This window comes from Euleptes europaea, chromosome 6, assembly GCF_029931775.1.
Source record: "Euleptes europaea isolate rEulEur1 chromosome 6, rEulEur1.hap1, whole genome shotgun sequence".
In the NCBI taxonomy this organism is placed as follows: Eukaryota; Metazoa; Chordata; class Lepidosauria; order Squamata; family Sphaerodactylidae; genus Euleptes; species Euleptes europaea.
The window spans coordinates 105,566,504-105,593,101 of NC_079317.1; the positions used below are offsets into that span (position 1 = coordinate 105,566,504).

At 41.9% G+C, this 26,598-nt stretch overlaps 1 protein-coding gene across 1 annotated transcript in view; it reads left to right on the top strand.

Annotated features, from left to right (window-relative positions):
* Nucleotides 1-1,135: 1,135 nt before the first annotated feature.
* The window catches only part of SPTB (spectrin beta, erythrocytic), a 110,495-nt gene continuing 85,032 nt past the window's right edge, over nucleotides 1,136-26,598 (top strand). The window contains exons 1-8 of the mRNA XM_056852031.1: nucleotides 1,136-1,330; nucleotides 5,715-5,866; nucleotides 7,687-7,860; nucleotides 16,421-16,512; nucleotides 19,119-19,199; nucleotides 20,005-20,120; nucleotides 24,804-24,916; nucleotides 26,224-26,411. Coding sequence (XP_056708009.1) covers nucleotides 1,183-1,330; nucleotides 5,715-5,866; nucleotides 7,687-7,860; nucleotides 16,421-16,512; nucleotides 19,119-19,199; nucleotides 20,005-20,120; nucleotides 24,804-24,916; nucleotides 26,224-26,411 — 1,064 coding nt within the window. The 5' untranslated portion in view covers nucleotides 1,136-1,182. The remainder of the gene's footprint in view (nucleotides 1,331-5,714; nucleotides 5,867-7,686; nucleotides 7,861-16,420; nucleotides 16,513-19,118; nucleotides 19,200-20,004; nucleotides 20,121-24,803; nucleotides 24,917-26,223; nucleotides 26,412-26,598) is intronic.

Here is a 26,598-nt window from a genome sequence, read left to right on the forward strand (position 1 = left end):
ACTGTGTGTGTATAAATTAAATTTTGCCCAGAGTAGCAAAATAGCTTGAGTGGCCTTGACTGGCTGCACGTGTATATGTTGTTCTTTTACTCGGTCTCTTTCAGTTCTGTTGGAAGCTTGAAAAAGATATGATTCAAACTATTCCTTGTCAAAACATACACGCTGAAAAAATACGAATATTCAGAGGGTGATCAGGAGAAGGCCATGGGACTCTACACCTTTTCCCTCCAGTCTTTTCCCTCTCCATTGTAAATTGTTCCGCATCCTTTCATATGTATCAGAGATTATACTAATTAGCTGTGTGTGTGTAAAGTGCCATCAAGTCTCAGTTGACTTACGGCAACCCTGTAGAGGGTGTTCAAGGCAAGAGTAACAGAAGTGGTCTGCATTCCTCTCCTAGAATTCCTTGGTGGTTTCCCATCCAAATACAAACCAGGGCTGACCCTGCTTAGCTTCTGAGATCTGATGAGATCAGGCTGTAACCATGGCTAATGTGGATGCTGATATAAAGAGTGGAAATTTGCAAGGGAAAGGCAAGGGTAGGAGTTTAGGATTTGGGTGGGATTGCATGATCTCATAATTTGTTCCTGATCTACCTAACCATAGTTAAATGATCGCTGCTGTTTCCATCTGTACTGAACAATAGCATTTGCTATAGGATACTGGGCTTCAGTTTTTCCAAAACTGCCCTACAGTCAGCTGGTTGCTTTGTGAGGATGCTGGATAAAAGCAGCACATGCTGCTGCTCTCCCCTCTTTTCATACCAAGGTGTATTTAATTCCTGGGTAGCATTTTTTGACACAGCTTTCCTCTGAGACTAACATCATGTTCTTTCTCAGACTCTTGCAAGCACCATACAAAGGCAGGCTAATGCTTTTGGAACTGCAGTTTTGCTGTATGTTATATCCCCATCTAGTGGGCATAGTTAATAGGTACATCCATACATCCTGGTGCTGCTGCTGCTGCAATATTTCATAACCTGCTGAAGCTGGGAATTAGGAAGATCTTTCGGTGGCAGCCGTGGCTTGCTGCCTTCTTGAATTATACCAGGGTGTGCAGTGGGATGCATGTTTTTGGTGTGAGACTATGTTTTCCCTGGAAGGTTAACACTTTGGGTTTTTTTTCTCTTCAGGGGCCTTTTCATGATAACTAAAACAAGGACAGCTGCAAAACAACCAGATCATGACATCAGCCACTGATTTTGATCACTTGGAGATTCAGCAGCAGTACAGCCGGATCAATGCTCGCTGGGAAGCCTCTGATGATGAGCTGGACAATGACAACAGTTCAGCCAGGCTCTTTGAAAGATCCCGGATCAAAGCTCTGGCAGGTAGATGCTGCATCTGGCTCTTGGAGATCGTCTGTTCGTTGCTGGTCATTAACTTTCTCTCCTCTTTGGGGCAATAGCACGTTCACTGGGAGCTCTTTCCTGCTGATTCTTTCTTTCGCTAACAGCAGTCTAAGGACATGCCATATACAACATGAAAGGCCAAATGTTGCACACAACCTTTATGCTGAGGCCTACCAGGTTCTTGATAACATCCCTACTTTTCAGTACCAGGAAGGCTAGAAAAACAGGCGCTTAAGACCCTGATGGTCTGCAGTGCTAGTCTAGTGAGCAGTGACTTGGTAGTGTGTAAGTTTGTATAGTCCTGCCTTAGAACTTAAGTACTGTATACATTTATTATTTTATTCAAAAGCTATATGGCCCTCAGTCACTGGTTACCATTGGCTAGTATCTAGGCATTTTAGAGACTTGAACAGAACCTTATAAACAATTATGAGAGGATGGCCACACATTATTTGCTGGGACTCTTTATCCTACTCCTTTTGTCCCATCTATCTCTGCCTGTTTCTGCCACTGTGAGGGCAGAAGAATGAGAAGAGTAGGCACATGAGCAGCAGCCATATGACACCTCTGTTTTGCCCCAGCTAGGGAAACATAGCAATGCACTCTAATGGCTGCCAAACTTAACACTCTTTCTTAGGAGAAGAAATGAAGAGGGTGGGTTCAACAGCTATGTTGCTGCACTATGCTTTCAAAAGCAGGTAGGTAACAAGGGAAGGGAGAATATGCAGAGACACTCATCATTTAATTGCTCACCAGGAATCAGGGTTGCCAGCAAATCTAGACAACAAATTTTAATAGAGGCTTAATTGGATGTTATTTACCAGGTGATGTTATTTACCTATATGTCACAAAACATGTCTATTACCCGTTTCCCAACAGTAAGCCTCTGTTAAAGGACAAGACATTTTTCCAGGCCTGTTGACAACCCTCATCTGTGCTAAGCAGCACTAAATAACTATGTTTGGAGCAGGTTATAATTTTTGCAGAGAATAGGAGCTTTGACTTGCCACATGACCTGAGAGCAAAAGACAGAAGACGAGTGCTTGCAGAACAAGTCTCTTCTTTTGAGAGGTTTGTGTGCTCTTAGAAGGGAAAGAGCTGGTTTACCTGTTACCTGCTGAGCTTTATAGGTTCTGACATAGGAGCCATATCTTCTTCTTTCCCTAGTTTTATCAGCCACTGGCTATCCATCAACCTCTTCGCACTTTAAAAAGGGGAAATGAAATTTTATTTTTCCTTGACACTTTAAAGAGAAAAGTTGCCACATCTCTCACACGATTGATGTATTTGCCAGCAGATAACATAGTATCCACTTCACAGAAAGTGTCTTTAGCTGTTTTATCCAGGGAGTGATATATTTATTTTGTGCAATTTTATTTCGTGGACATTCTAAAGCAATGTGGGCTAGGGAGTCTATTTGAGCCAGACAAAATTAGCATTTTCGTTCTTCTGCAGTAATTTTATTGTATAGCCCTTGTATCTCAGCTGAATCTAGGGCATTACATCTCGCCAATAAGAAAGCTCATCTGAACTTATGAATTTCTAACCAGCTGAAATAGTCTGGCAAGGAGAAAGTTCTGTTGAAGGGTATCCGGAAGAAGCTATAACACTTAAACCAGTTTAAAATACTTGTAAAGATGCCAGCTAAAGATATAATGGCTTCTTCAGGCAAATTGTTCAGTTAATCATAGGAGTACGCTGTTGAAGGTTCCCTGTGGTAAACAAGATCCTGCTTTCCGTAGGAAAATTAAGGCCAAATTGGTGGGTTGACCTAAATATAACAGGTGAATCTGTCTTTAAAACTGTATGGACAGTCTCAATTCCATAATCTGATGTGTTATCTGACATGTTTCTCAACTCGACTCTTAGCAAAATCTGGAAAAAATCTGTACAAGAAACTGAGGCCATGTTGTGTAACTATTACTCTTCCTGGTTCTTTTTTTGTATAAAAAAGGAGGTAGCAATCTTTCCCCAGCATTACTGTGGAGATATATCAGTGGAAAGACCACTTCAAATGTTAAGGTTTGGGGTGTATAAAAATGTTTTGAACGAAAACCTAAAAATGTAAAGTATAAATGCAAAAAAAAGTATGTTCTCAAACATACACTTATGTTTTGGGAGCTGGAATTAGCTGCAGTGTACTGTATTAATACTACACTATATGATAGCATAACATGGAAAAATAGCCCTGGGAGGCATGATTTCACTAGGTGCATGTTCTATGTGGCTGCATGTTCAAGATCACTTGCTTGGATTAGTTATTCCGGAACGCACATTAACTGCTTTATCTGTGAAGGCAAAAAAGGTGGCTAAAGAGTGATTAAAGGCGGATTGTTCTTTGAATGGATTATTGTGGATCTGGAGGTATGTCCTGTGTCTGGTGAAATGTTCAAAAGCCTGAATTTGACCATGTTCTAGGCATTGTTAGTTACTTCAGATGAGTTCAAACAGTACCTTACTATTAGTGTCTGTAATTCTGATAAGTACTGTAGCTATTTTAATTTCTCTAACACATGACTTCAGAATTACATTCCGGAAATTCCTGTCTTGGAGGCCTGATGAGTATCGCATGTCTGTTCCCAGAAATTGACTTCACTCATATTGGCAGTTGCTCTGTTTTCAGATGGGATAGCTGATGGATCATCTTTGTTTTCCTCTCCCTCAAGAGTCTTTCCTGCCTTCCTTTTCTTACTTTTACAGAGAGGGAGAGACAAGCAGAGGAGGAGTGGTGAACATTAATACACTTTAAATTAGAATAAAATGATGCAGTTAACTGATGTGTATGTAGTTCAGTTAATTTTTGCTGCAGAGAAATCTAATTCGTGCAGAAATATCTGCCAAAACAAGTGGCTTGTTGACAGAGTCTTCAAAAAAAACTTGCATCCTTCCTTTTGAGTGAGCCTATATGTCATGTGTTTGCATAACTAAACTTCAAAACTGCAATAGTGGCAAAGCTGGGTTCAGGAAGATATTTCAGCGTTGTCCTCTTACTGCCAAGTAATTCAAGATTTAGCTGACTATCACAAAGTGTTGCAGGCAGAATACATTGCTCAGTTGATCAGGCAAGGGCACCAATTCAGGCCCCTAGTATACCAGTTCTAAGCTTTAGCATCCTGGGGACCCCCATTTTAGTTTACAATTATTTATTTATTTATTTAGATAATTTACATGCTGCTCCTCCAGAGAACCTGCTTAAGGCAATTCACATAGTAAAATTAATGAAATTTAGCAAACTGTTGCAGGCTTCAGAGCCTGCCCTCCCTTCCCTCTCCCCTGGTGTCCACACATGCATAGCATTGCCAACCATCTGGAGAAAAAAAAGCCTCTTTAGTAGAGGCTTAATGGGATGTTACTTACCAGGTGATGTTACTTCTGTGCCATGGGATGTTACTTCCGTGCCATGAAAAGTTTCACCCACCCATCTCCACACAATATGCCTCTATTAATGGGACAGCACATGTCCCCCTAGGTCTGTTGGCAACCCTACACATGCCCCATGGAGGGATCCATTCTCTAATGCCCTCAAAACAATACAGGGAGAACCACATCAGCATGTTTTAAAAATTTTTGTATGGTCTGTATATTGCCTTAAGCCGGGACACAACTCAAAAGGTCCTGAGACAAATTGTAATCAATCTCATCCCTTGTTTGGAAGGGATTTTTCAGTGGAAGCAGCAAGAAACCTTTTTTTATTGGCTAATATCTTCTACCCAGGGCTGGCTGAACAGGATGGGAGAGCACCTAGAATAATTTTCCCTGCATATGAGCAGCTTTGTGAGAAAAAACTGTTACCTTGTATCTTGCCCTTACTGAGTGGAGTTTCTCTAACTTCCACTTTTGAGGTAGGTTAGGCTGAAACATATGGTTGAATCTTATCACCTTTCTCCTGGTGCAAGACAGGGGAAGGGCTCTTGAATCCCACTCCTACCAATTCTGTGCTGGCAAAAAAACTCATAGAGGCTTGCCCATCATGACTGAGTGGTCATGGTGAATCTATATTCTCCACAATCTAAACCCAAAAATCTACACACTGCACCATAATGGTTGTCTGGAGAGGAATGATAAATTGGCTGAGGAGAGTATAAGAAGGACAAAGAACAGCACACCAAACAGTGACCAATGCAAAGGACCTCACTGGTTTCTGAAATGTATAAAAATTCTAAGAGACTTATGTTTTTCTCTGAAACTATTAAAGCTTAGAAACTATTTTTTTAAATTAATAGATTTTTTTATGTTGCATTTTTCTTTAATATATCAGATTTTGGGCTTATGCAGAAATCATACAACATTCATGAGGTTCTGAATTTTATGAGCACATGTTTGGTGAGTTCAGAGATTAAGATAGTATTTTGTTTTTTTTCAGATGAGCGGGAAGCTGTACAGAAGAAAACCTTTACCAAATGGGTGAACTCCCACCTTGCACGGGTGACTTGTCGCATTTCTGATCTCTATATGGATCTCAGAGATGGACGGATGTTAATCAAACTTCTTGAGGTTCTTTCAGGAGAGCTGCTGGTATAGTTCCCTCTTATTTTACCCCTTTCTGCATAAAGTAACTGTATTGGAAATACATGTCAGTGACAACTAGGAATCCCCATTCATAGTCTGCTTAAGAGTCTTCCACATATTACAAAATTCCTACTTTTGTGTAGGAAATAATATGTAGCCTGCATGCAACAATTGCATATGCAGATTTTTTGCTGTGAGTATATTGAGAAAGCACAGACAAGTGCTTTGTTCATAGGAATTAATGTAACTTGTGAAGTTCTCCTGGTGCCAATTCTTTTTCAGCAGCAGTCCTTTCTCAGGTGACCCTTGTTCTCTCCTTGTTTCAGTGCATGGCACTATAGTTGAGGTGAGGTGATTATTGAAGAGGCCATAGCCTGGGTACTGGGACTTGGCTGCATGACTCTGAGTTCTGGTTGTATGTCATCAGTATGTCTAATTCTCAGCATGGATCCATCAATGGATTCTTACATCTGGAGGCTGGAGCTACGAATAGACAAGACCGATCTTTCTATAAACCTGAGAAAGGCCTTAGGTTAGCAGATAAATCTGAAATCTAAAAAAATACATAATGGGTTTAAAAAAAAATTAATAGAAGCAGCACCTATACATCTAGGCAACCACAATAATATTACCAGCCATAAAGCCTTCGTTTCTGTCAGTAAAAGGCAGGGAAGGGCCTTTGTCAGGGCTGTTTGGCCCTTTCAGAGAGGTCTCATCAGGGCCAGGTCTGCCAGCAACTGCTAGGTGACTTGCTACTGGCCAGCTTGCATAACTCACCCAGGCACAGCTGCTTGCTAGTGTGAAGACACCCCATGAAAACCATTGTGGGGTAATAGATAGAGTTTCAGACTAGGATCTGGGAGACCCAGGTTCAAATCCCAACTGTGTGATGGTGCTCACTGGGTGAATCTGTGCCAGTCAAGCCTAATCTACCTCACCGGGTTTTCATGAGGATAAAATGGAGAAGATGAGAATGACATAAGCTGCTTTGGGTTCCTGTTGTGGAGAAATGAAGTTAATGAATATAAATGAAGTAAATAAATAATAAATATAGCTGAAGATGGAGGGCAGATGAGAGGTTGGTTTGTTGGTGGGTGGAAAGGAAACAGGGAAGGGTGAGTGTATGAGGCTGCCAGCTGGAAAAAAAAGAGGAAATAATGTTGGGAGAGGGATACAGAGGGGAGGGTGAGGGTGTCCCTCCCAAGTCCTTGCAGGTGTCCCGCTACACAACTGGGCCTGGTTCAGCTTGATGGCCAGAAATATGCAGACTTTTCCCAGGGAGAGGCTGCCAGGGGAGGGAAGGTTGAAGACATGGGGGCAGATAAAGGTAGGTTAGCTGGTAGATGGGAAGAACAGAAGGAGGCAGGAAATATGTGAGAAGCTATGGGGGCTTTCAGAGAAGGAAATGATGAAATAGTGGGGGAGGGGGAAATGCAAGTCCTTGCAGAACCCCTGCTTGTAGCATCCCATATGCCCTGATAAGATGTTCATATCAAGAATGTATCCAATGTATTGTACTTTTATGAATTTGAGAACGTGAAAGATTTTCAATAGGCTACCTCACTCCCTTGAGCGCTGTATTTTTTCTAGTGAATGTAACTTGATTTTTGTAAAATTGGAAAGTTTGTGTTTTCCTACACTAGCAGAGGTTTAGTATCCCCATTTAGAAGATCAGAAAGGCCCTGTTACTTTCTGCACAAACTGGAATTTGTTTCCCAAAGAGCATAGATCCAAATTGGGCTCTCTCTGTTGAATATAGCGAAATGCTCTTTTGGCAGCAGATATGTTTGCACCTTTATATCAAACACTCTGCACTCATTTCACAGCCCAAGCCCACAAAGGGGCGTATGCGAATCCACTGCTTAGAGAATGTGGACAAGGCTCTGCAGTTCCTCAAGGAGCAGCGTGTGCATCTGGAGAACATGGGGTCTCATGACATTGTAGATGGCAATCACCGTCTGGTGCTAGGTCTCATCTGGACTATCATCCTGCGCTTCCAGGTGAGTGCTGAACCTGAATCCTGAGAAAAACAAAAAAGGCCGCTAGTTGAATGCTTTAGTGATAAAGAAGGTAGAGATCGTTCCTGGCAGACTTACATGTGGGATTTTCAAAGCCATGTCCCTGCTTGTCATTTGCTGAGAATAAATTCTTTCTCTGAGGCTGGAACAGCTCTCATACTGTTGAGGAAAAATAGTTGGTCAGCAGATGAACGATACTGGATGAAAAAGGGGTTTCATTAAGTGTTAATTGGATTGGCTCTCTGGAATGCATTGTTTAGTCTCCTCTGACTTTTCACACTGTTAAAGGGTACAAAGAAAAGAAAGGGAATAGTGAGGGGTCTTGCCATCCAAGAGTGGGGGAGTGTACTGTGAGCCTGGAATGGGGAGGAGGGACAGTATGCTTTTAGACTCTTGAGCTCCCAAGCTATGAAAATTTCACTCTCCTTCTGATAAATGCAGCAGATCCATCACTGCCAGAAGCCCTATTTGTGCCTCCCTCAAGCTCCACTGGAAGGTCTCAGTGCAAACTCTCAATGCAAATTTCCTTAAGTATGACATAGAAAAAGGAAGGGTTTTTTGGTTTATTATTGCTTTTGTGGTATTGTAACTCCTTCTGAGCCGTCCATTGTAGCCTGAAAGATTGTTCTGAATACTGAGGTTATTTGTTAGAATTGCCTTGAGGCATCTGAATTATATCTGACGGGTTGACCCAGAGAAGGAAGGACATGGTACAATGACAGCCAGAGGTCAGTGCCCTTCCTGCAGCTCAGCTGGCTGGTGGGGGTTTGGCTGGAAAGCAGGGCTATGTCAGTCACACTCCTGCAGCCCAATTGGCCAGCAGGAATGCACAGGTGGGGCACAAGAAGGGCCCATCCCAGCCAAGGGGCAGATATCCAGCCAGTGAGCTGACTGACCAGGAGGGGATGCGGGGTGGGGGGAGTCCCAGCCAAGGGGCAGAGATCCAGCCAGCGAGCTGATTGGCCAGGAGGGGATGTGTGTGTGTTTGGGGGGGGGGGGGTCCCAGCAGGAGAGAAGTGAAGAAAGCCTCCAGGAGTCTATTGGTTCAAGCAATAGGGGATGGCACCTGTAAAGGCTTCAAGGGCCTATTCAAACCCTCTCAGGCTCAGGCCAACGAGGAGGTTGTTGGAGCTGCTCCTGCCTCAGAGCCAGCAAAGAGAGAGGGCCAGAAGGGACAAGCAGGGAGCACCCCTGTGGGGGGAGGAGGAGGATCTGGGTGAGCACAACCCCTCCCATCCACATTTGAGGCCTGAGGGACTCAAAGGCCGAGACCATACCTCCAGGTGGGAACCAAGAGGAGGCTGCAGCCACTGGGATCAGCTCCTCCCTTGTCTGCTCCAGTACACCACTTGGCCACACCAAGTGCAATTCTGTTCCCCATGCTTTTCAATCTCTATGTAAAGCGCTTAGGACAAATTATTCATAGTTTTGGGATTGATTGTCATCAATATGCTGACAATAGTCAGGTCTATATATCTGCATCCAAATCTCCTGGTGATGCAGTAGAGGTCCTAAATTGCTGCTTAGCCTTTGTGGTCAACTGGCTAAAAATGAACAAATTGAAACTAAACCCTGAAAAGACAGAGGTAATGCTGATTGGGAAGGTGAAGATCTTGATGGACATTATGCTCCCCACCTCTGATAGGGTTCAGTTGGCCCTTGCTGACTCAGTTAAGAGCCTTGGGGTTATACTGGACCCAGCTTTATTACTGGAGAAGCAAGGTAATGCAGCTGCAAAAAATGCTTTCTCTCAAATCAGCCTAGCCCGTAAGATGGCCCCAGATCTGGCCACCTGGATGCACACTACAGTAACATTGAGATCTGGTGCAGCAATGCAGCAACAATGTGAAAAACCTGGTGCAGCAATGCTGTTTCTCGAGGGGGCGTTCCCGAGCTGGAGGGGCTTAGGAAGTTGACTACCGTGAGCTCTTCCCCTGGGAAGCCCCCCCCCCCATGCTGGCACCTAATTTCTCTTCTGGGATTTAGGTCCCGGAGAGGCTGTGGCTTCGGAGGAGCACTGTGCAGCTCCGCAGCATCCAGGTGCCAACGGAACTGCCCCCGCCGCCAGCATAAGTGCCTCTTATTCCGTGATAAGAGGGTACTTAACACTGGCAGTGGGGTGATTGCCCAAACGAGGCAAACAAAAGCAAACACAAACTTGCACAAAGGAAATGCAAGCAGATATTTAGAGATGCAAAAAAAGATTTTGAGGGGCATATCACTAAACACATCAAAACAAACAATAAGAAATTCTTTAAGTATATTAGGAGTAGGAAACCAGCTAGGGAAGTGGTTGGCCCATTGGATGACAATGGGAGTAAAGGAACACTAAGGGAGGATAAAGCGATTGCTGAGAAACTAAATGAAGTCTTCTCATCTGTCTTCACTGTTGAAGATACAGGGCAGATTCCTTCTCCTGAACAGAGATTTTGGAGAGGGGAGAATGAGAAAATGGGGCAAATAGTGGTAACAAGGCAGGAAGTCCTAGAACATCTAGACAAACTGCAGACTAACAAGACACAGGGACCAGACAGTATTCATCCTAGAGTTCTTCAAGAACTCAAATGGGAAACCGCTGAACTCCTAACAAAGATATATAACATGTCCCTTCGATCAGCCTCTGTACCAGAGGACTGGAGAATGGCCAATGCAACACCCATTTATAAAAAAGGTTCCGGGGGAACCCAGGAAATTACAGGCCAGTTAGCTTAATGTCTGTTCCGGGTAAATTGATAGAAAGCATTATTAAAGATAGAATCGTCAAGCATATAGAAGGGCAAGGTCTGCTGAGCAAAACCCAACATGGCTTCTGTAAGGGTAGGTCCTGTCTCACTACAGGAAAGCGTCAATAAGCATGTGGACAGGAATGAGCCTGTGGACGTTGTGTATTTGGATTTCCAAAAGGCTTCTGACAAAGTCCCCCACCAAAGACTGCTAAGCAAACTTCATAGTCATGGGATAAGAGGACAAGTTCTCTTATGGATTGAGAGCTGGCTGAAAAATAGGAAGCAGAGAGTAGGAATCAATGGTCAGTTCTCCCAATGGAGGGATGTGAGCAGTGGGGTCCCTCAGGGATCTGTGTTGGGACCGGTGCTTTTCAACCTGTTCATCAATGACCTAAAGTTGGGGATGAACAGCGAAGTAGCCAAGTTTGCAGATGACACCAAATTATTTAGGGTGGTTAAAACATGAAGGGAAGGCACCCCGAAAGTGCCTTGGGGAAAGCACACACGGTGCTTTGAGGGAAGACGCTTACAGTGTCTTGAGTTCCAGAGATCAATCTGAATTGCCCCAGTGATCTCTCAGTTTTATTAAGGAATATTACAATGGATAGCAAAGGTCAGTCAGTGATCACACAATGGAACTTAGGCAAGGCATACCACAATTAATGATTAATGAGATCAAGGCATAGAGAAGACAATGACACATTCCCTCTTGAAGCCATCATCCTTTGAGCAAACATTGGCTGTCTGTTACATAGAATGATGAGATTACCCGAAGCTAATCCCTTTAAGGTTGCTCCACTGAGGTCATTAGGTCACTATACAGTCAGTGCACTTTAGACAGTATATAGCAAGAGATGAGACATATAAACTGTTATGATCTAATATTTTCAAAAGCAATCAGGGCCTGCCCAGCGAATGCCATATTAGTTATAAGAGTTTGCTACATCTCATCCTTTTCTTTTTTATATTGAGAAAGCAATTTATATGCATATGGAAGATGGTCTCTGGCTAGGTATAGGACCTTTGGAGCAGGGAAAAATAACTGCTTGCCTTGCTGAAATAAAGCAGGTATACATTGTAGGAAAACAACTGGTTACATAGAGAATTAAGAAACAAAGGTCATACCTATTAAAGCAACACATATTTTGTACTGATTCACAGCCTACATGATGCCTAAGAAGTAATATTGAATATCAGATTCATTTAGACATTTACAGGATGTTTACCTTCAGGAATACAAACAAGCAAAAATGCGATACATTAAATACATTCTATACATTAGATATATTAGATAAATGTTCCCAGATATTAAATTGTAGGTGATTAGCAAAACTGACAGCTTGAACTCTTTGACTTAACATAATACACACAGTTGTCATTGAATTAGCACTGAGTTGAGCAAAAATTCTCAAAATTAACAGTTAAATGATTAAGAGCGAATAAAACTATGTTCAGTTATGATTGTATGCACTTCTGATGTGAAGATCCACATTTCATCCCTTTTTAATTGTTTTTGCACAACTGTTTTTACAATAGTGTAGTCAGTAGAATTATATTGAATTCCATGGCATAGTTTGATATCTCATGGTGTACAAAATGTTTGAAATGCTTGGGATACATATGTAGGGGCATTATCAGTGATGCAAGGGGCAGTCCCTTGTATTTTTTATTACATACAATTAACAGTATCATAGACTTTTTAGTCAGAAAAGGCAAATGATGTGAGAAACTTTGTAAAGAACAAAAACACAAAGATTAAAACATGTAAAATCAACAATAAAACACAAAATAGTCAAGCACTTGAGCAAAGGGAGATAAATTGAATCTATAAAATTCGGTTTTGTAAGAAAAGCAAGTGAAGGGTTCTGTTTTCAGTTGCTTTGCCCCTTCTAGATAACGTCAGAGGGCGGAGACCAGCAGGGAGGCTGCAGCAGTTTAACCCGTGTTGCTGCATGCCAGGAGTTCTCCCTGGAGATGGCATAGAGGAGTACTGGAGGAGCCTGCAGCAGGGAGGTCCACCAGTAGTTGCTGTGGCTTGAGAGCAGAGACCTGCATACTTAAGGATAGACACATTAGTGGCTGAAAAGGTGCTCTGCGAGAGCATTGTACCTTGAAGCAGAGCAAACAAGACATATGATAAAGACCAGTTACAGTTGGCAGGATAGGAGATAGAACTGGGCATCCTAAAGCAGATTGACATAATTAATCAAGGCAATATACATATTTATAAAACAAATTGAAAAAGGTGTTTCTCTCTCACACACTGCTAGAGGAGAGAAAGCAAGATTACTGAGGGGTCCTTTTAGGGGAACCCCAGCATACATGAAATTAAAACAAAGATGTATTCAAAAAGGAAAGGAAACAAAAAATAAACAAAGCGCCTATGGTTAAAAAAAAACACTGAAAACAAGTAAAAATACTTACCAAGAAGTGTAGAGTGTACAAACTTAACAATAGCTTTCCAAAATAAAAAAGGCAAACTTTTTAAAAAAAACTTGTGTTGCCAGTTGGCTGAACATGACAGAGAGGCGTGATGCCCAAGAGCATGTACAAAATGCCATATGGTAAGGCAGCCACAATTGTAGTAGCAAAACAAAATTCAATTTGATACCTTTCCAATATTAAAACTAAAATTTCCAGAACAAAGTTCTTCCTTAGATGTCATGTGTAATTTGCAAGCAAGTGTGAAAGGTTCCTATGAGAGAAGGAACGGGGGTGTCTGTAACAAAAAGGAGGGCAAAGGGACTGTATCTCAACAAACTTTAAAATTAGCCAATTACAAAAGACCAATAAAAAATGAAGCAGCAATGTCTCATGCATGTTAGAACCTTTGGGCAAATTATAAAGACATGTAGTAGTCAAACAAATATATAGAGCTCCCACAGGAGAAACTGAAGGTGAGAGCAAAATAGAGCATGTGTCTCTGTACATGTACAGAGAACCATGCTCACAAAGTTAAAATAGGTTTAGATCGGACACATAAACAAAAACTTCCATGGGGGAAAACAAAAATTAGTGCCCTGATGCACTCCTACCTAATTTGTATCTGCTTATTTCTAGACAATTCAAAAACCTTTCACCAAGTTCCTATTAAAAAATCCCATTCTGTGGCTTCTGAGCTACAGTCTCAGGCAAAAAGCTATTCCTATAATTTTTCTCTATACATCATTTCTATATACTGTACCCTTTGATTTTTATCAGAATACAGGCAAGGGGGGTGGAGAGAGGAGCTTAGTAGACTCTCCCCCACCCCTTTTGATTTCCTTAAGGAAGAAAAGGCGGCAAGAGCCACTTTCAATATAATTTCTAAAAATGCAATAAACAGTTTCCAATATATGCAAAAATGAAGCAAATGGAGTAGACATATTACTAAAGTCATATTACTGAAAATATCTTATTGAAACCATATTACTGAAATCATATTACTAAACATATTACTAAAAATCTTACTGAAACCATATTACTGCGCAGTAATACACACCAAAAGTAAATAAAATTGCATAGCTTATACTCTATACTTAAACTATAGTGCATACCACAATTAATGATTAATGAGATCAAGGCATAGAGAAGACAATGACACATTCCCTCTTGAAGCCAGCATCCTTTGAGCAAACATTGGCGTCTGTTATGAGATTACCCGAAGCGAATCCCTTTAAGGTTGCTCCACTGAGGTCATTAGGTCACTACAGTCAGTGCACTTTAGACAGTATATAGCAAGAGATGAGACATGTAAACTGTTATGATCTAATATTTTCAAAAGCAATGAGGGCCTGCCCAGCGAATGCCATATTAGTTATAAGAGTTTGCTACAAAAACATAATTGGATTGTGAATGCTAAAGGATCTCTACAAACTAGAAGAATGGGCATTAAAATGGCAAATGAGATTCAATGTGAGCAAGTGTAAAGTCATGCATATTGGGGCAAAAAATCCCAACTTCACATATACACTGTTGGGATCTGTGCTGGCAGCGACAGACCGAGAAAGGGATCTTGGGGTGGTAGTGGATAGCTCAATGAAGATGTCAACCCAGTGTGCGGCTGCTGTAAAAAAGGCAAATTCCATACTGGGCATAATTAGTCGAGGAATTGAGAAGGAAACTGCTGATATCATACTGCCCTTGTACAAATCTGTGGTGAGACCACACTTGGAATACTGTGTACAGTTCTGGTCACCACACCTAAAAAAGGATATTACAGAGCTTGAGAAGGTGTAGAAAAGAGCAACCAAAATGATTAGGGGACTAGAGCAAGTGCCCTATGAGGAGCGGTTAAAATGCTTAGGGCTGTTTAGCTTGGCAAGAAGGCAGCTGAGGGGAGACATGATAGAGGTCTATAAAATTATGCATGGTTTGAAAAGAGTGGACAGGGAGAGGTTTTTCTCCCTCTCCCATAATACTAGAACACGGGGTCATCTGCTGAAGCTGGAGGGTGAGAGATTAAAAACAGATAGAAGGAAGTATTTCTTCACACAACACATAGTTACAGTGTGGAACTCCCTGCCCCAAAATGTGGTGATGGCTGCCAACTTGGAAGGCTTTAAGAGGGGAGTGGACATATTCATGTAGGAAAGGTGTATTCATGGCTACTAGTTAAAATGGATACTAGTCATGATGCATACCTATTATCTCCAGGATCAGAGGAGCATGCCTGTTATCTTAGGTGCTGTGGAACACAGGCAGGATGGTGCTGCTGCAGTCGTCTTGTTTGGGGGCTTCCTAGAGGCACCTGGTTGGCCATTGTGTGAACAGACTGCTGGACTTGATGGGCCCTTTGTCTGATCTAGCAGGGCTTTTCTTATGTTCTTATGATTCCACCTCTACTCCACTTTCAGCCAAATCCTCAGGGATGGGCTGGAATATACTTGGATAAAAGAGTAGGGATTGTGGTCTAAACTGCTGTGTATAACTTACTGCAAGTAGTATCTTATTATGTAATTTTGGTACCGCTTAATGCATCATGCGAATACTTATGCTATGCTTTAGTTCTTTCTGGTGGTTCCAGACTTCTACAATGCTAATACATTGTTTATTGAATGTCCCATTTTGTTTATTGTACTGACTCACTTTGTGTAATCTGCCTTGAGTCCCTGTGAGAAAGGTGGACTATAAATAACATAAATAAATAAATAAACACAATAAAAATTTCTACAGCCATCCTTCCCTGCAGCAGTCCAGCTCCTCCCACAACCCCAAAGTACAGAATCCATCTCTCTATGCTGCAGATAGGATGCTATGTGTATATTTGCATGCCTTAAGCCACTGGAAAATTGACAGTAACAGAGGGTAAGTTTTCTGGTAGGATGCCTATAGTGTGTTATTAGAAACAGACATATTTGAAGGAATTGAAAGGGTTTTATATGGTATTTTATAGGGTTTTTTAAAAAGCATGTTTAACCTCCTGTTGTAAACATGCTTAAAGTTGAACAGTATGAGTTTAGCACAGCATGCTTTGGGAAAGTTCCAGTGTTGTTTTACTAAAATTGTTTCATACTATGTGGGTTTAAGGTTTAGACGTAGTATATAATTGAAATAGATGATTCATTGTGCTTGTCTTAAAACCAAGTGGCAATATTATTAAACAGAAGAGGAATCAGAGTCTGTTTACAATGTGAATTCATCCGGTTCTTTACCAATGTTGTGGCTAGGAAATAAAGTTGTAATCTGTTATCTTTCCCCCAGATTTGTTGTAAAGGGATGCTAACCAAGGTGTACATATTAGGATCCTGAGTTACATGGAGAACTGCACATAAACACAAAATCAAGCATCTGAGATGGTGGCACTTGTAAAGTGGAATGTTTCTCTTTCAATTTAGATACAAGACATCATTGTTCAGACTCAAGAAGGCCGGGAGACCCGTTCTGCAAAGGATGCATTGTTACTCTGGTGTCAAATGAAAACTGCGGGGTATGATGGCAGCTGTATTATGTCCCAATAAACATATTGTAACCAGCAGAATTAAACTTTCAGTACAGGCCAGGCAAATATGAAACAAGCTCAAAGAAACCTTAGCATACCACAAGGCCAGTATCTATTACTCCTCTAGAGCAGGTGGTACTCACTCTGCGGCTTACAGAGAACAACATTCACAATTTGCATCAACCACAAGAGCCACATGACTGTTGTATGCCAGGTGCATCACCCTATCAAATACACATAATAATACTGAATATATAACTATAACCTTTTTAATTGCCTGAGTACCTCTGTAAATGTAAGGTTGCCTCTCCCAAACATGGTTGAACCTTAGCCAGCCCTTGTGTATCTGGAATGAGGAGGACTTCCTTCTCTGCCTTCTGAATCTCTCCTCAGCATGAGGCACAGTAGGTCAGATGAGAGCGGGAGATTGTCCAGGGGCCCAGAGGAGAGCAAGGTGGCTGAAGAAAAAGGGGAATAAAATCACTACTACACGATTATGGCCTTCTAGCTCTTTTCCCAGGTGCCTACTGTGGTGGTGGTGGTTTTATTCTCTCTTCTCTGTGGCCCATTTTCTCTCCTCCTGGCAGCTGCCTGGGTGATGGAATGAGAGTACCATCCCTGGCTTGTATCCCTGACATGAGTCCCACAGCTCAGGAAAAGCTAGCAGCTTAGCTGCCCTCCAGTGCTTCCAGCAGTGGCTATTTCAAGGGGGGAACTACCTGAAAACCACAAGGCCTACTGGGTAATGGCCCGGCCCATTGTCGTGGGACATGGTACAGGTGCCACACTGGAAACATTGCTCTGAAGAGCCACAGGTGGTTCCCAAGCTGCGGAGTAAGTATCACTGCAAATGTTAAAATGTACCCCCTGGGTATTTCTATAACTCTGGGCGCTATAGTATATGAGATAGCTGCCTCTGTCTCCTGTACAAAATCCAAGCTCCGTTTTTCTTGTATCTCCTCATAAGGATTTGTGTATAGTTCTTGTGGTTTTTGAGGAACTCTCTGTGTTTGGAGCTGACAGAAAATGTCAGTGCTCTGTCAATACTGGAGTGCTGGTATAAATCCAAATACTTGCCAGGGAAGCAAGAACCTTGCTCAGGCAAGACTCTGAAACGGGTTAGGCTTTATTAGGGGTCAAGATTGGACTAAGTCAGGACTAATAGTACAAAAAAATATACCCAAAACACCAGAAATGATGCTATTAAGTATGATACCTGATGATTTGTTAAAACAAAGGACTTTTTTGATCTACGCGACTACAGCTGCAAGACTGCTTTATGCAGCAAAATGGAAAGGGGCAGACACTCCTGGGAAAAAAGACTGGACTATGAAAATGTTTGAACTGGTGGAAATGGCAAAACTTACAGCTATTTTCAATCAAAAAGACAATGTTCAATTTATGGGGGAATGGGAGGCTTGGATGAAATATTGTGAATATGAACTAGGACTGGGGAAAATGGAAGAATACCTTTTAATCTGATCTAGATGACATTGTTAACATAAAGAAACGTAATCAATTATATTGATATTATAATGTGATTGAGACCTAATTGAGATATAAGAATAATTAAGATCAGACTATATCACGATGGGATAGAATACTTTATTAAGAGGCGGATGGAGGTGATGGGGAAGTCAATAAATTTTCCTTTATTTTTTATTTTTATTTAGCACTTAAACAATTATAACAACATTACTTATGATTTAGCTTTTAATACTACGTATATTGTTGTTTGTTAACATGGAAAATTTATATTATAAAAACCAATTAAAAAAAAAAAGATTGGACTAAGTCAGTAGTTGACTGCCAGCTTAGCAGAAGGCGGCGACGAATGGAGAATAGGATTAAAATACATTGCATAGTGTCACGCAGTCCAGTAGAATCTATGATAAGCATTCTCAGGGCAGAAAGTCATACCAAAGTATAACAAGGCATAACGAGTGCAGCTGTGATAAACAGGATGGACACATACCACACCAGTAGGCAGAGAGAGAAACTGTACAAAGCATGAGAACCAAAAGACACATGACCGGGGCCTTGTCAAACAGGCCTTGTCAGACAGGCCTGAAGCAAAGTCAGGCCAAGCTGCAGAGACAGGCCTGACACCCAGCCAGCGTTCTCACAGTGGTATCTGTTGGGTAGCCACTGTGCACGTTGATCCTGTTACATATGCAGTCTATCAAGGCACATGTTTAAAAGCTACATTCATGTAGAACTCTTTGGGGAGTAATATTTTAATACACCATTTCAGATGTTCAAGAAGTTATTTCTGTAGCTGGGTGGCAAAAGTCATGCCACAATATTGGCCCTGGCATGACCACCACGACAGGGATACAGCTGAAGGCAAATGTGACCAGTGGATGCAGAGTCGCCACAGGGCGCCCTTTGGCTCTGCATTTTTTTTTTCCCTGAGAAGCAATTTTGTGGTTCTCAAAAACAATTGGTATGTTTTTTGAAAGAACGGTCTTTGTATTAACCAGTGGTACTAAGCTAGGTGCTAAAATCCTAGGGTAGAATTCCCCAATCCTGAATTTTACTGAATGGTAATTTCTGTGTGTTTTCCCTCTGCTTTTGTTTCTTTTTTAATACAGCTATCCCCATGTTAATGTCACCAATTTCACCTCCAGCTGGAAGGATGGCTTGGCTTTCAATGCTCTTGTTCACAAGCACAGGTAAGGACTTGAAAGCACCTGCAGAAATCTGGAACATACTGAGTAGATGGTAGGGTTGCCGGCCTCCAGGTGAGCAGCACAAAAACAAACACCTCTATGCCTAAAGTAATTAAATAACAAATCAGTATAGGTCCACACAGTGTATCATAAATATATAAAGACTTCAATTACTGGTTCTTGTGGGTTATCCGGGCTGTGTAACCATGGTCTTGGTATTTTCTTTCCTGACGTTTCGCCAGCAGCTGTGGCAGGCATCTTCAGAGGAGTAACACTGAAGGACAGAAAGAAAATACCAAGACCACGGTTACACAGCCCGGATAACCCACAAGAACCAATGAACTCTGACCGTGGAAAGCCTTTGACAATACTTCAATTACTTTTTCAAAAATTGTGTAACATTAAACAACAATAATTCCATCTATCCAGTATGTAACAAAAAGGATCCAAACTGGTTACATAACGAATTAGAACAGTCCTCCACTCTTCTTCACAAAAAACTCAGAGTTTGCAAACATTGTGTGGGCCTCCAGGTGAGGCCTGGAGATCTCCCAGACCTACAGGTGATCTCTAGATGACCGAGGTCACTTCCCCTGGAGAAAACAGAAGCTTTGGAGGGTGGACTTATGTGGCATTATACACTGCCGTATAAATATCTCATACTCTTTCCTCCGTGAATTGTGCCTCCTGCCTGCTATAAAACTTGAGTTATAAATTTTAATTTCTGTTTCCTTTTGCATGGTGGAACTACCTTAATATAGTACATAGGATTGTTATGTTAGGATTGTTTTCCTACTTTCATTTTTAGGCCTGACCTGATTGACTTTGAGAAACTGAAGCACTCAAATGCCAGGCACAACTTGGAGTATGCTTTCAGTGTTGCAGAGAGGCAACTTGGCATTACCCAACTTCTTGACCCAGAAGGTGAGTTCGTGTGGCTCAGTGCCTGCCATTTTTAAATTGAGAAGAATTAAGCTGACAAGGCAAATGTTAATTGTAGGGAAGAAGTGGCTCTGAGAGCTAAGGTGGTTCATCCAAGGAAGCCTTTGTACTGATTGCAAAACTGCTGACCAGAGAAAGTTATAGTAAGCCTAGATGTTTTGCAGCAGTATGCTTCCTTGGCAGGTAGGGCATGATCTAGCCAATGCTTTAAACTCAGCCTGGTAATTGATGGGCAGCCAGTAGAGTGACTGTAGAATGGGAGTAATATGCATGCTTGATCAGGATCCCGATAATACCTCAGCTACAGCCTTCTGCACCAAATGGAGTTTACAAATTGGCTTTGAGGGGAGACCAGTGTACAGTGTATTACAGTGGGCTAGTCTCGATGATACTGTGGTGTGCATCCAGGTGGCCAGATCAGCTGTATCAAAGTAAGGGGGCATCTTATGGGCTAGGCTGAGTTGGGAGAAAGCATTTTTTGCAGCTGCATTACTTTGCTTCTCCAGTAATAAATCTGGGTCCAGTATAACCCCAAGGTTTTTAACTGAGTCAGCAAGGGTCAGCAGAACCCTATCAGAGGTGGGGAGCATAATGTCCATCAAGATCTCCACCTTCCCAACCAGCATTACCTGTCTTTTCAGGGTTTAGTTTCAATTTGTTCACTTTTAGCCAGTTGACCGCAGCGGCCAGGCAGCAATTCAGGACTCATATTGCATCACCAGGAGATTTGGATATGGGCATATAGACTTGAGTATTGTCAGCATATGGATGACAATCAACCCCAAAACTATGAATAATTTGTCGTAAACACTTTACATAGAGATTGAAAAGCATGGGGGATAGAACTGCACCTTGTGGGACTCCACACGATAGGTCCCACACTGATAACTGGTCTCCAATGGTAATTGTTTGGATCCAGTCTGTGAGGAATTATTTCAGACAGTCCCATGATGCCTCCTTTTGCCTCCAGGTGCTTCAACAAGATAGCTTCGTCCACTGTTTCAAAGGTGGCAGATAAATCCAATAGGAGCAACAGGGAGGCCTGAGCTTTGTCTACATTTTGACAGAGGTCATCAACTAAAGCCAGCAGAGCCGCATGCGTCCCATAGCCCAGTCTGAAATGAGACTGGAAAAGGTCTGGAGCAGATGAGTTATCCAGGAAGACCTGGAGCTGGTCTGCTGCTGCTCTCTCAATCACTTTGCCAATGAAGGGCAGATTAGAGAAAGGGTGATAATTGGCTACATCATTTTTCTGTAGGGATGGGTTGTTTTTTTTAGCAGTGGACAGATAACCACCTCTTTGAGTGGCCAAGGCAAGGTGCCATGAGTTAGTGATTGACTTATAATGGATACTAAGGATTTGTTGATGTGGTCTTTACATGATTTTGGAAACCAGGATGGGCAAAGATTCACGGCACAATTATTATTTTTTATTATTATTATATTTTATCTCACCCTTCCTGACTAATGCCGGACTCAATGCCTGACTAATGCCAGGCTCAACAACATGATTACAATCAAAATAATAAATATCATATCAATAATTAAAACTTTAGATTATCAGTTAATGATGGTGCCCTGACCATGACTGTCAGATAATGGTGTCATTTCCAGGTTCGGAGAAACCATGTGTGTACACTCAGCGTAGGGAGCCACAAGGTGTTAAAGGATGGGCATAAGATAGGGTTAGGAAAAAACAAGTAAGGAAAAGGGAAAAGAGGGAGTGGAAGGAGGGGAGGGAGGGAAAAGAAGAGAAGAGGGTAAGAGGGGAGGAGGGAAGGGGAGGGGAAGGGGAGGCCAACTAAGAGAACCATTGCTGTGCTCAGCTGTCAGCCTGGCAAAACATCTCCATCTTGCAGGCTCGGAGGAACTGTGCAAGGTTCCACAGGGCCCTGGTCTCATTTGACAGAGAATTCCACCAGGCTGGGGCCAAGGCCAAAAAAGTCAAAGACAGCCAGATATGTTTTGGGCCAGGGACCACCAGGAGATTGTTATTGGCAGAGCACAATATTATTTGGCAGGCATCATGGGGGGCATAAGACAAGTAGTGGTCTTCACAAATCCCAGGGGTTTGTCAACATCAGTCATGAAAACTGGGTCAGCCAGGCGTACGCTCCCTAGAGGCAAGGGCCTGGGCAACTGCTTTTAAATTTTGGCTGAAGCTAACTTTTGCCTCCCCAGAAACAGGTGGGCTCTTTTTACTGAGGATGGACGTTTTTAGAACAACCTGGCAGTATCTAGTAACCTCCAAGTGCAAAAGATTAGGTCCAAGGTGTGTCCTCTTTTATGTGTTGGACAAGTCATGATTTGGGAGAGACCCAAGGCAGACAACAAAGCTATAAAATCCTCGGCTGGCCATGGTGAGGTCCCCCAGAAAAATGAGTCTGGGTTTCTCCAGCACTACATCCAAGACCATTTTTGCCAATTCATACAAGGTGCCCACTGGAGAATTAGGCAGCTGATAAACAGAATGCCTAGTCTATCCTTCGTCCCTAACATGAGGAGCATTCAGTCAGTGCCAGTGATGGTTTGCACTGGAAGTCTTTGGAAGTGAAAGTACTCACGGAGGATAATGGCCACGCCTCCTCCCTGGCCTACTGTGTGTGATTGATGGAGAACTTCATAACTGGTGTTAGACAGACACACCACATTGTTTTCTTCCAGCCATGTCTGTAATGCAAGCCAGGTCAATGTCCTCTTTTTGTAACATCTCATACAGTTGTGCAGTTTTGTGCCTTACTGATCTGGTATTACATAGTGTTAGTGAACAGGTGGATGAAATAGTCCTCCTTGCCCCATCAGCATTTGGGAGGGTATGAAGGTTAGGTAGGCAGTGAGCTTCCTTACCATATACTGGCCTTCTTTGATACATTCCAATCTACCAGCTCCCAACTCCACTGAAATATTACATTCATCAGACATTTTGCTACAGGTGACGATTGCCCTGCTAAACAATAATAAACCACCCAAACAATCAACATGCTAGTGACTGCACAGAAACTGCTACAACAGACCAGGGATCCAGCCCAGGGGTCTCACATGCAGTCACTTGAAGGAGGAAGGACTCCTGGTAGGTTATAACTAGATATCATATTGCAAATTTATGTTGGTTACTGGAGCATACAAGAGAATTTCAGAAGAAAAACAGCTTTTGTTTAGTAAATTACAGCAAAGCTTTTGACTGCGTGGATCGTGAAAACCTATGGCTGGTTTTAGGAAATGGATATGCTACAGCATCTAATTGCTTTGATGCGCAAGATGTACTCTGGACAAGAGGCTACAGAATAGTTTCCAGTTGGCAAAAGTGTCAGACAAGGATGTATTTTATCTCCCTGTCTGTTCAATCTACATGCAGAACATATCATAAGGAAAGCTGGATTTAGAGTTAGATGAAGGTAGAGTGAAAATTGGCAGAAGGAACATTAACAATTTGAGATATGCAAATGACGCCACATTACTAGTAGAAAATAGTGAAGACTTGAAACAACTACTGAAAAAGGTGCCAAAGCAGGATTACATCTGAACATCAAGAAGACAAAAGTAATAATAACTACTGGGGAATTATACAACTTTAAGGTTGACAATGAAGAAATTGAAATTGTTCAAGATTTTCTGTTCCTTGGCTCCATCATCAATTCAAAGGGAGACGCCAACCAAAAAAATCAGATTGAAACTGGGAAGGGCAACCATGAAGGAGCTAGAAAAGATTCTTATGTAAGATGTGTCACTGGCAACCGTTAATTCATGCCATAGTATTCCCTATTGCTATATATGGGTGTGAAAGTTGGACAATGAAGAAAGCTGATTCCTTTGAAAGGTGGTGTTGGAGGACAATTTCACAGGACGGCCAAAAAGACAAATAAGCACGTTCTAGATCAAATCAAGCCTGGTCTGAACTGGACTAGATGACCCTGGTGGTCCCTTCCAATTCTATAATTCTACATAGAAGCTAAAATGACTGAGGTTGTTGTACTTTAGTTACATTATAAGAAGACAAGAGTCACTGGAAAAAACCCTGGAAAATTCTTGGAATAGTTGAAGGCAGCAGGAAGAGAGGAAGACCCAACATGAGGTGATTGAATCAATAAAGGAAGCCATGGCCTTCAGTTTGCAAGATCTGAGCAAGGCTGTTAATGATATAATGTTTTGGAGGTCATTATTTCATAGGGTCAGTGTAAGTCAGAAGTGACTTGACGGCACTAAACACAGGCATAACCTGTGCAAGCCTCTGAGCCCTAATACTTCTTGAATTATAAATTAAGCCTGACTAGCCAGGATTCATTTGACATGCTGATTTCCCCACTGTTGCAAGAAGTACCTCCATTACTTTAAGACATATTCCAAGTCCACCCCATGGACTCAGCACTGTTGAGGTTACAGTTACTTGCATAGCATATTTTGTTTATCAGAAAGTCATGACTGTTTCACATATTATTATTTTCATACTCAAAGATAGTATCCATGTAGGAAAATGTTCTTATACATCTAGCTTTCCTCCCATGCATTCCATTGTTTCTTATCTGAAGTTGCTGGGTTAGGTGGCCCATACTGTTACACTGCATTATCAGGCTACCAAAAGAGGAATGAGGCTTCAAGTGCAGCTCGAATCTACTGCTTTTTATTTTCAAACCAACTGTTTTGCTTGGTAACATGTTTACTGTACAGATGTTTTCACGGAGAATCCTGATGAGAAATCCATCATCACTTATGTTGTTGCCTTCTACCACTACTTTTCCAAGATGAAGGTGCTTGCAGTGGAAGGGAAGAGAGTTGGAAAGGTAAGGTTGTGGTCATAACCCCTCTGTGCAGCAGACTTCTTTACTTTCTATAGAGAATTGCACTAAATTATAGTTACTTAATAGGAGCCCAGTGGAGCAGAATGGTAAGCTGCAGTACTGCAGTCCAAACTCTGCTCACAACCTGAGTTCAATCCCAACGAAAGTTGGTTTCAGGTAGCCAGCTCAAGGTTGACTCAGCCTTCCATCCTTCCGAGGTTGGTAAAATGAGTACCCAGCAAACCACCCCGTAAACAAAGTCTGCCTAGTAAACATCAGAATGTGACGTCACTGCATGGGTCAGGAATGACCTGGTGCTTGCACAGAGGACCTTTACTTTTTTTAATAGGGATAAGCAACTCAGTAGACCTGTCTTGCAGTATATCACTCTTTTTTGGCATCACTTTTCAATATGAAGTCACAGTTTGAAAGCACTAGCAATATGCCTGACTTTATTAAAGGTGGTGTAAACAGAGAGAGATTTGTACACATTCACTATTATATTCATGTGGAAGTTTGCCTACTTACTCTGTCCCATAGAACTCAATGAGAACTGTTGAGAATCAAGCCCAGTCTTATCTGCAGAGATCCACCTTGGTCATGCTGAAATGAAAACCAGGAAAAAGCTTTTATATATATGATGTGGTCACATCCAGACTGCGTTAACTTTGGGAATTAGGTACTTTATCTCAAACCTCTTAGTTCCACAGGCCTTTTGTTTGGAATGTTTCAGCTTAAACTGATTCCTTATCAGCCCGCATAGCCAATATACATCAGTGCATGGCCAAGAAGACTGTGCTTTCAGCATATTTATTTCTCTGGTTTTAGATTGCTGGCTCCATGGGGGAAAGGGTACCTGTCATTCTCTGGGACATTTTCCAGTGTCCAGATATTGCCATGTATCTCAAAGTGCTCTTAGTGACCATTGTTACTAAAAATTATGTGGTTATATGAAGTGGAAGGTTATGTGAACAGTTGTGCGTGTATGGTTACAAAGTGATTTATGTTGGATACTTTTAAATTCCTTGAACACTTTAATGTTTGATAGGACTCTGCCAGTATGAGGGTGTTCACAGACTTCCTTTTAAATCCAGAAGGGTCTTTCTTGTTAAACTGGTCCGATAAGCCTAGGGTTTCTACACAATAATCCCTGAATGCAGCCCAAAATTTCTAATCTGTTAGAGTCAGACTTGTTAACACTATAGAAGATTCCTCTATGCAGGATCTTCTGACTTACAAAGGGTTTTGACATATTTCCAGCAGCAGCCACAGGTGCCAAGTGAGCAATATTCTGTTTATTCTTTTCACAGGTAATGGACCATGCGATGGAGACCGAGAAGATGATTGATAAGTACGGTGGGCTGGCTTCAGATCTGCTGACATGGATAGAACAGACTATTACCCTTCTCAACAGCCGCAAGTTTGCTAATTCTCTGACAGGTGTGCAGCAGCAGCTCCAGTCCTTCAGCACATATCGCACAGTGGAAAAACCACCCAAGTAAGCACCTGTCAATTAGAAGGGTGTTTTGAGTTTTTTGCTGATGCATATCACTTTTTAACTGGCTTATGCTAAGCCCATCTGCATCATGACTCATGTGTTTGTGGTCCAAGTTTTTTTTCTGAAGAGAAGATGGACACATGATGATAATCAATTTTAATATCTGAACAGTTAGTGGTTAGCTGTT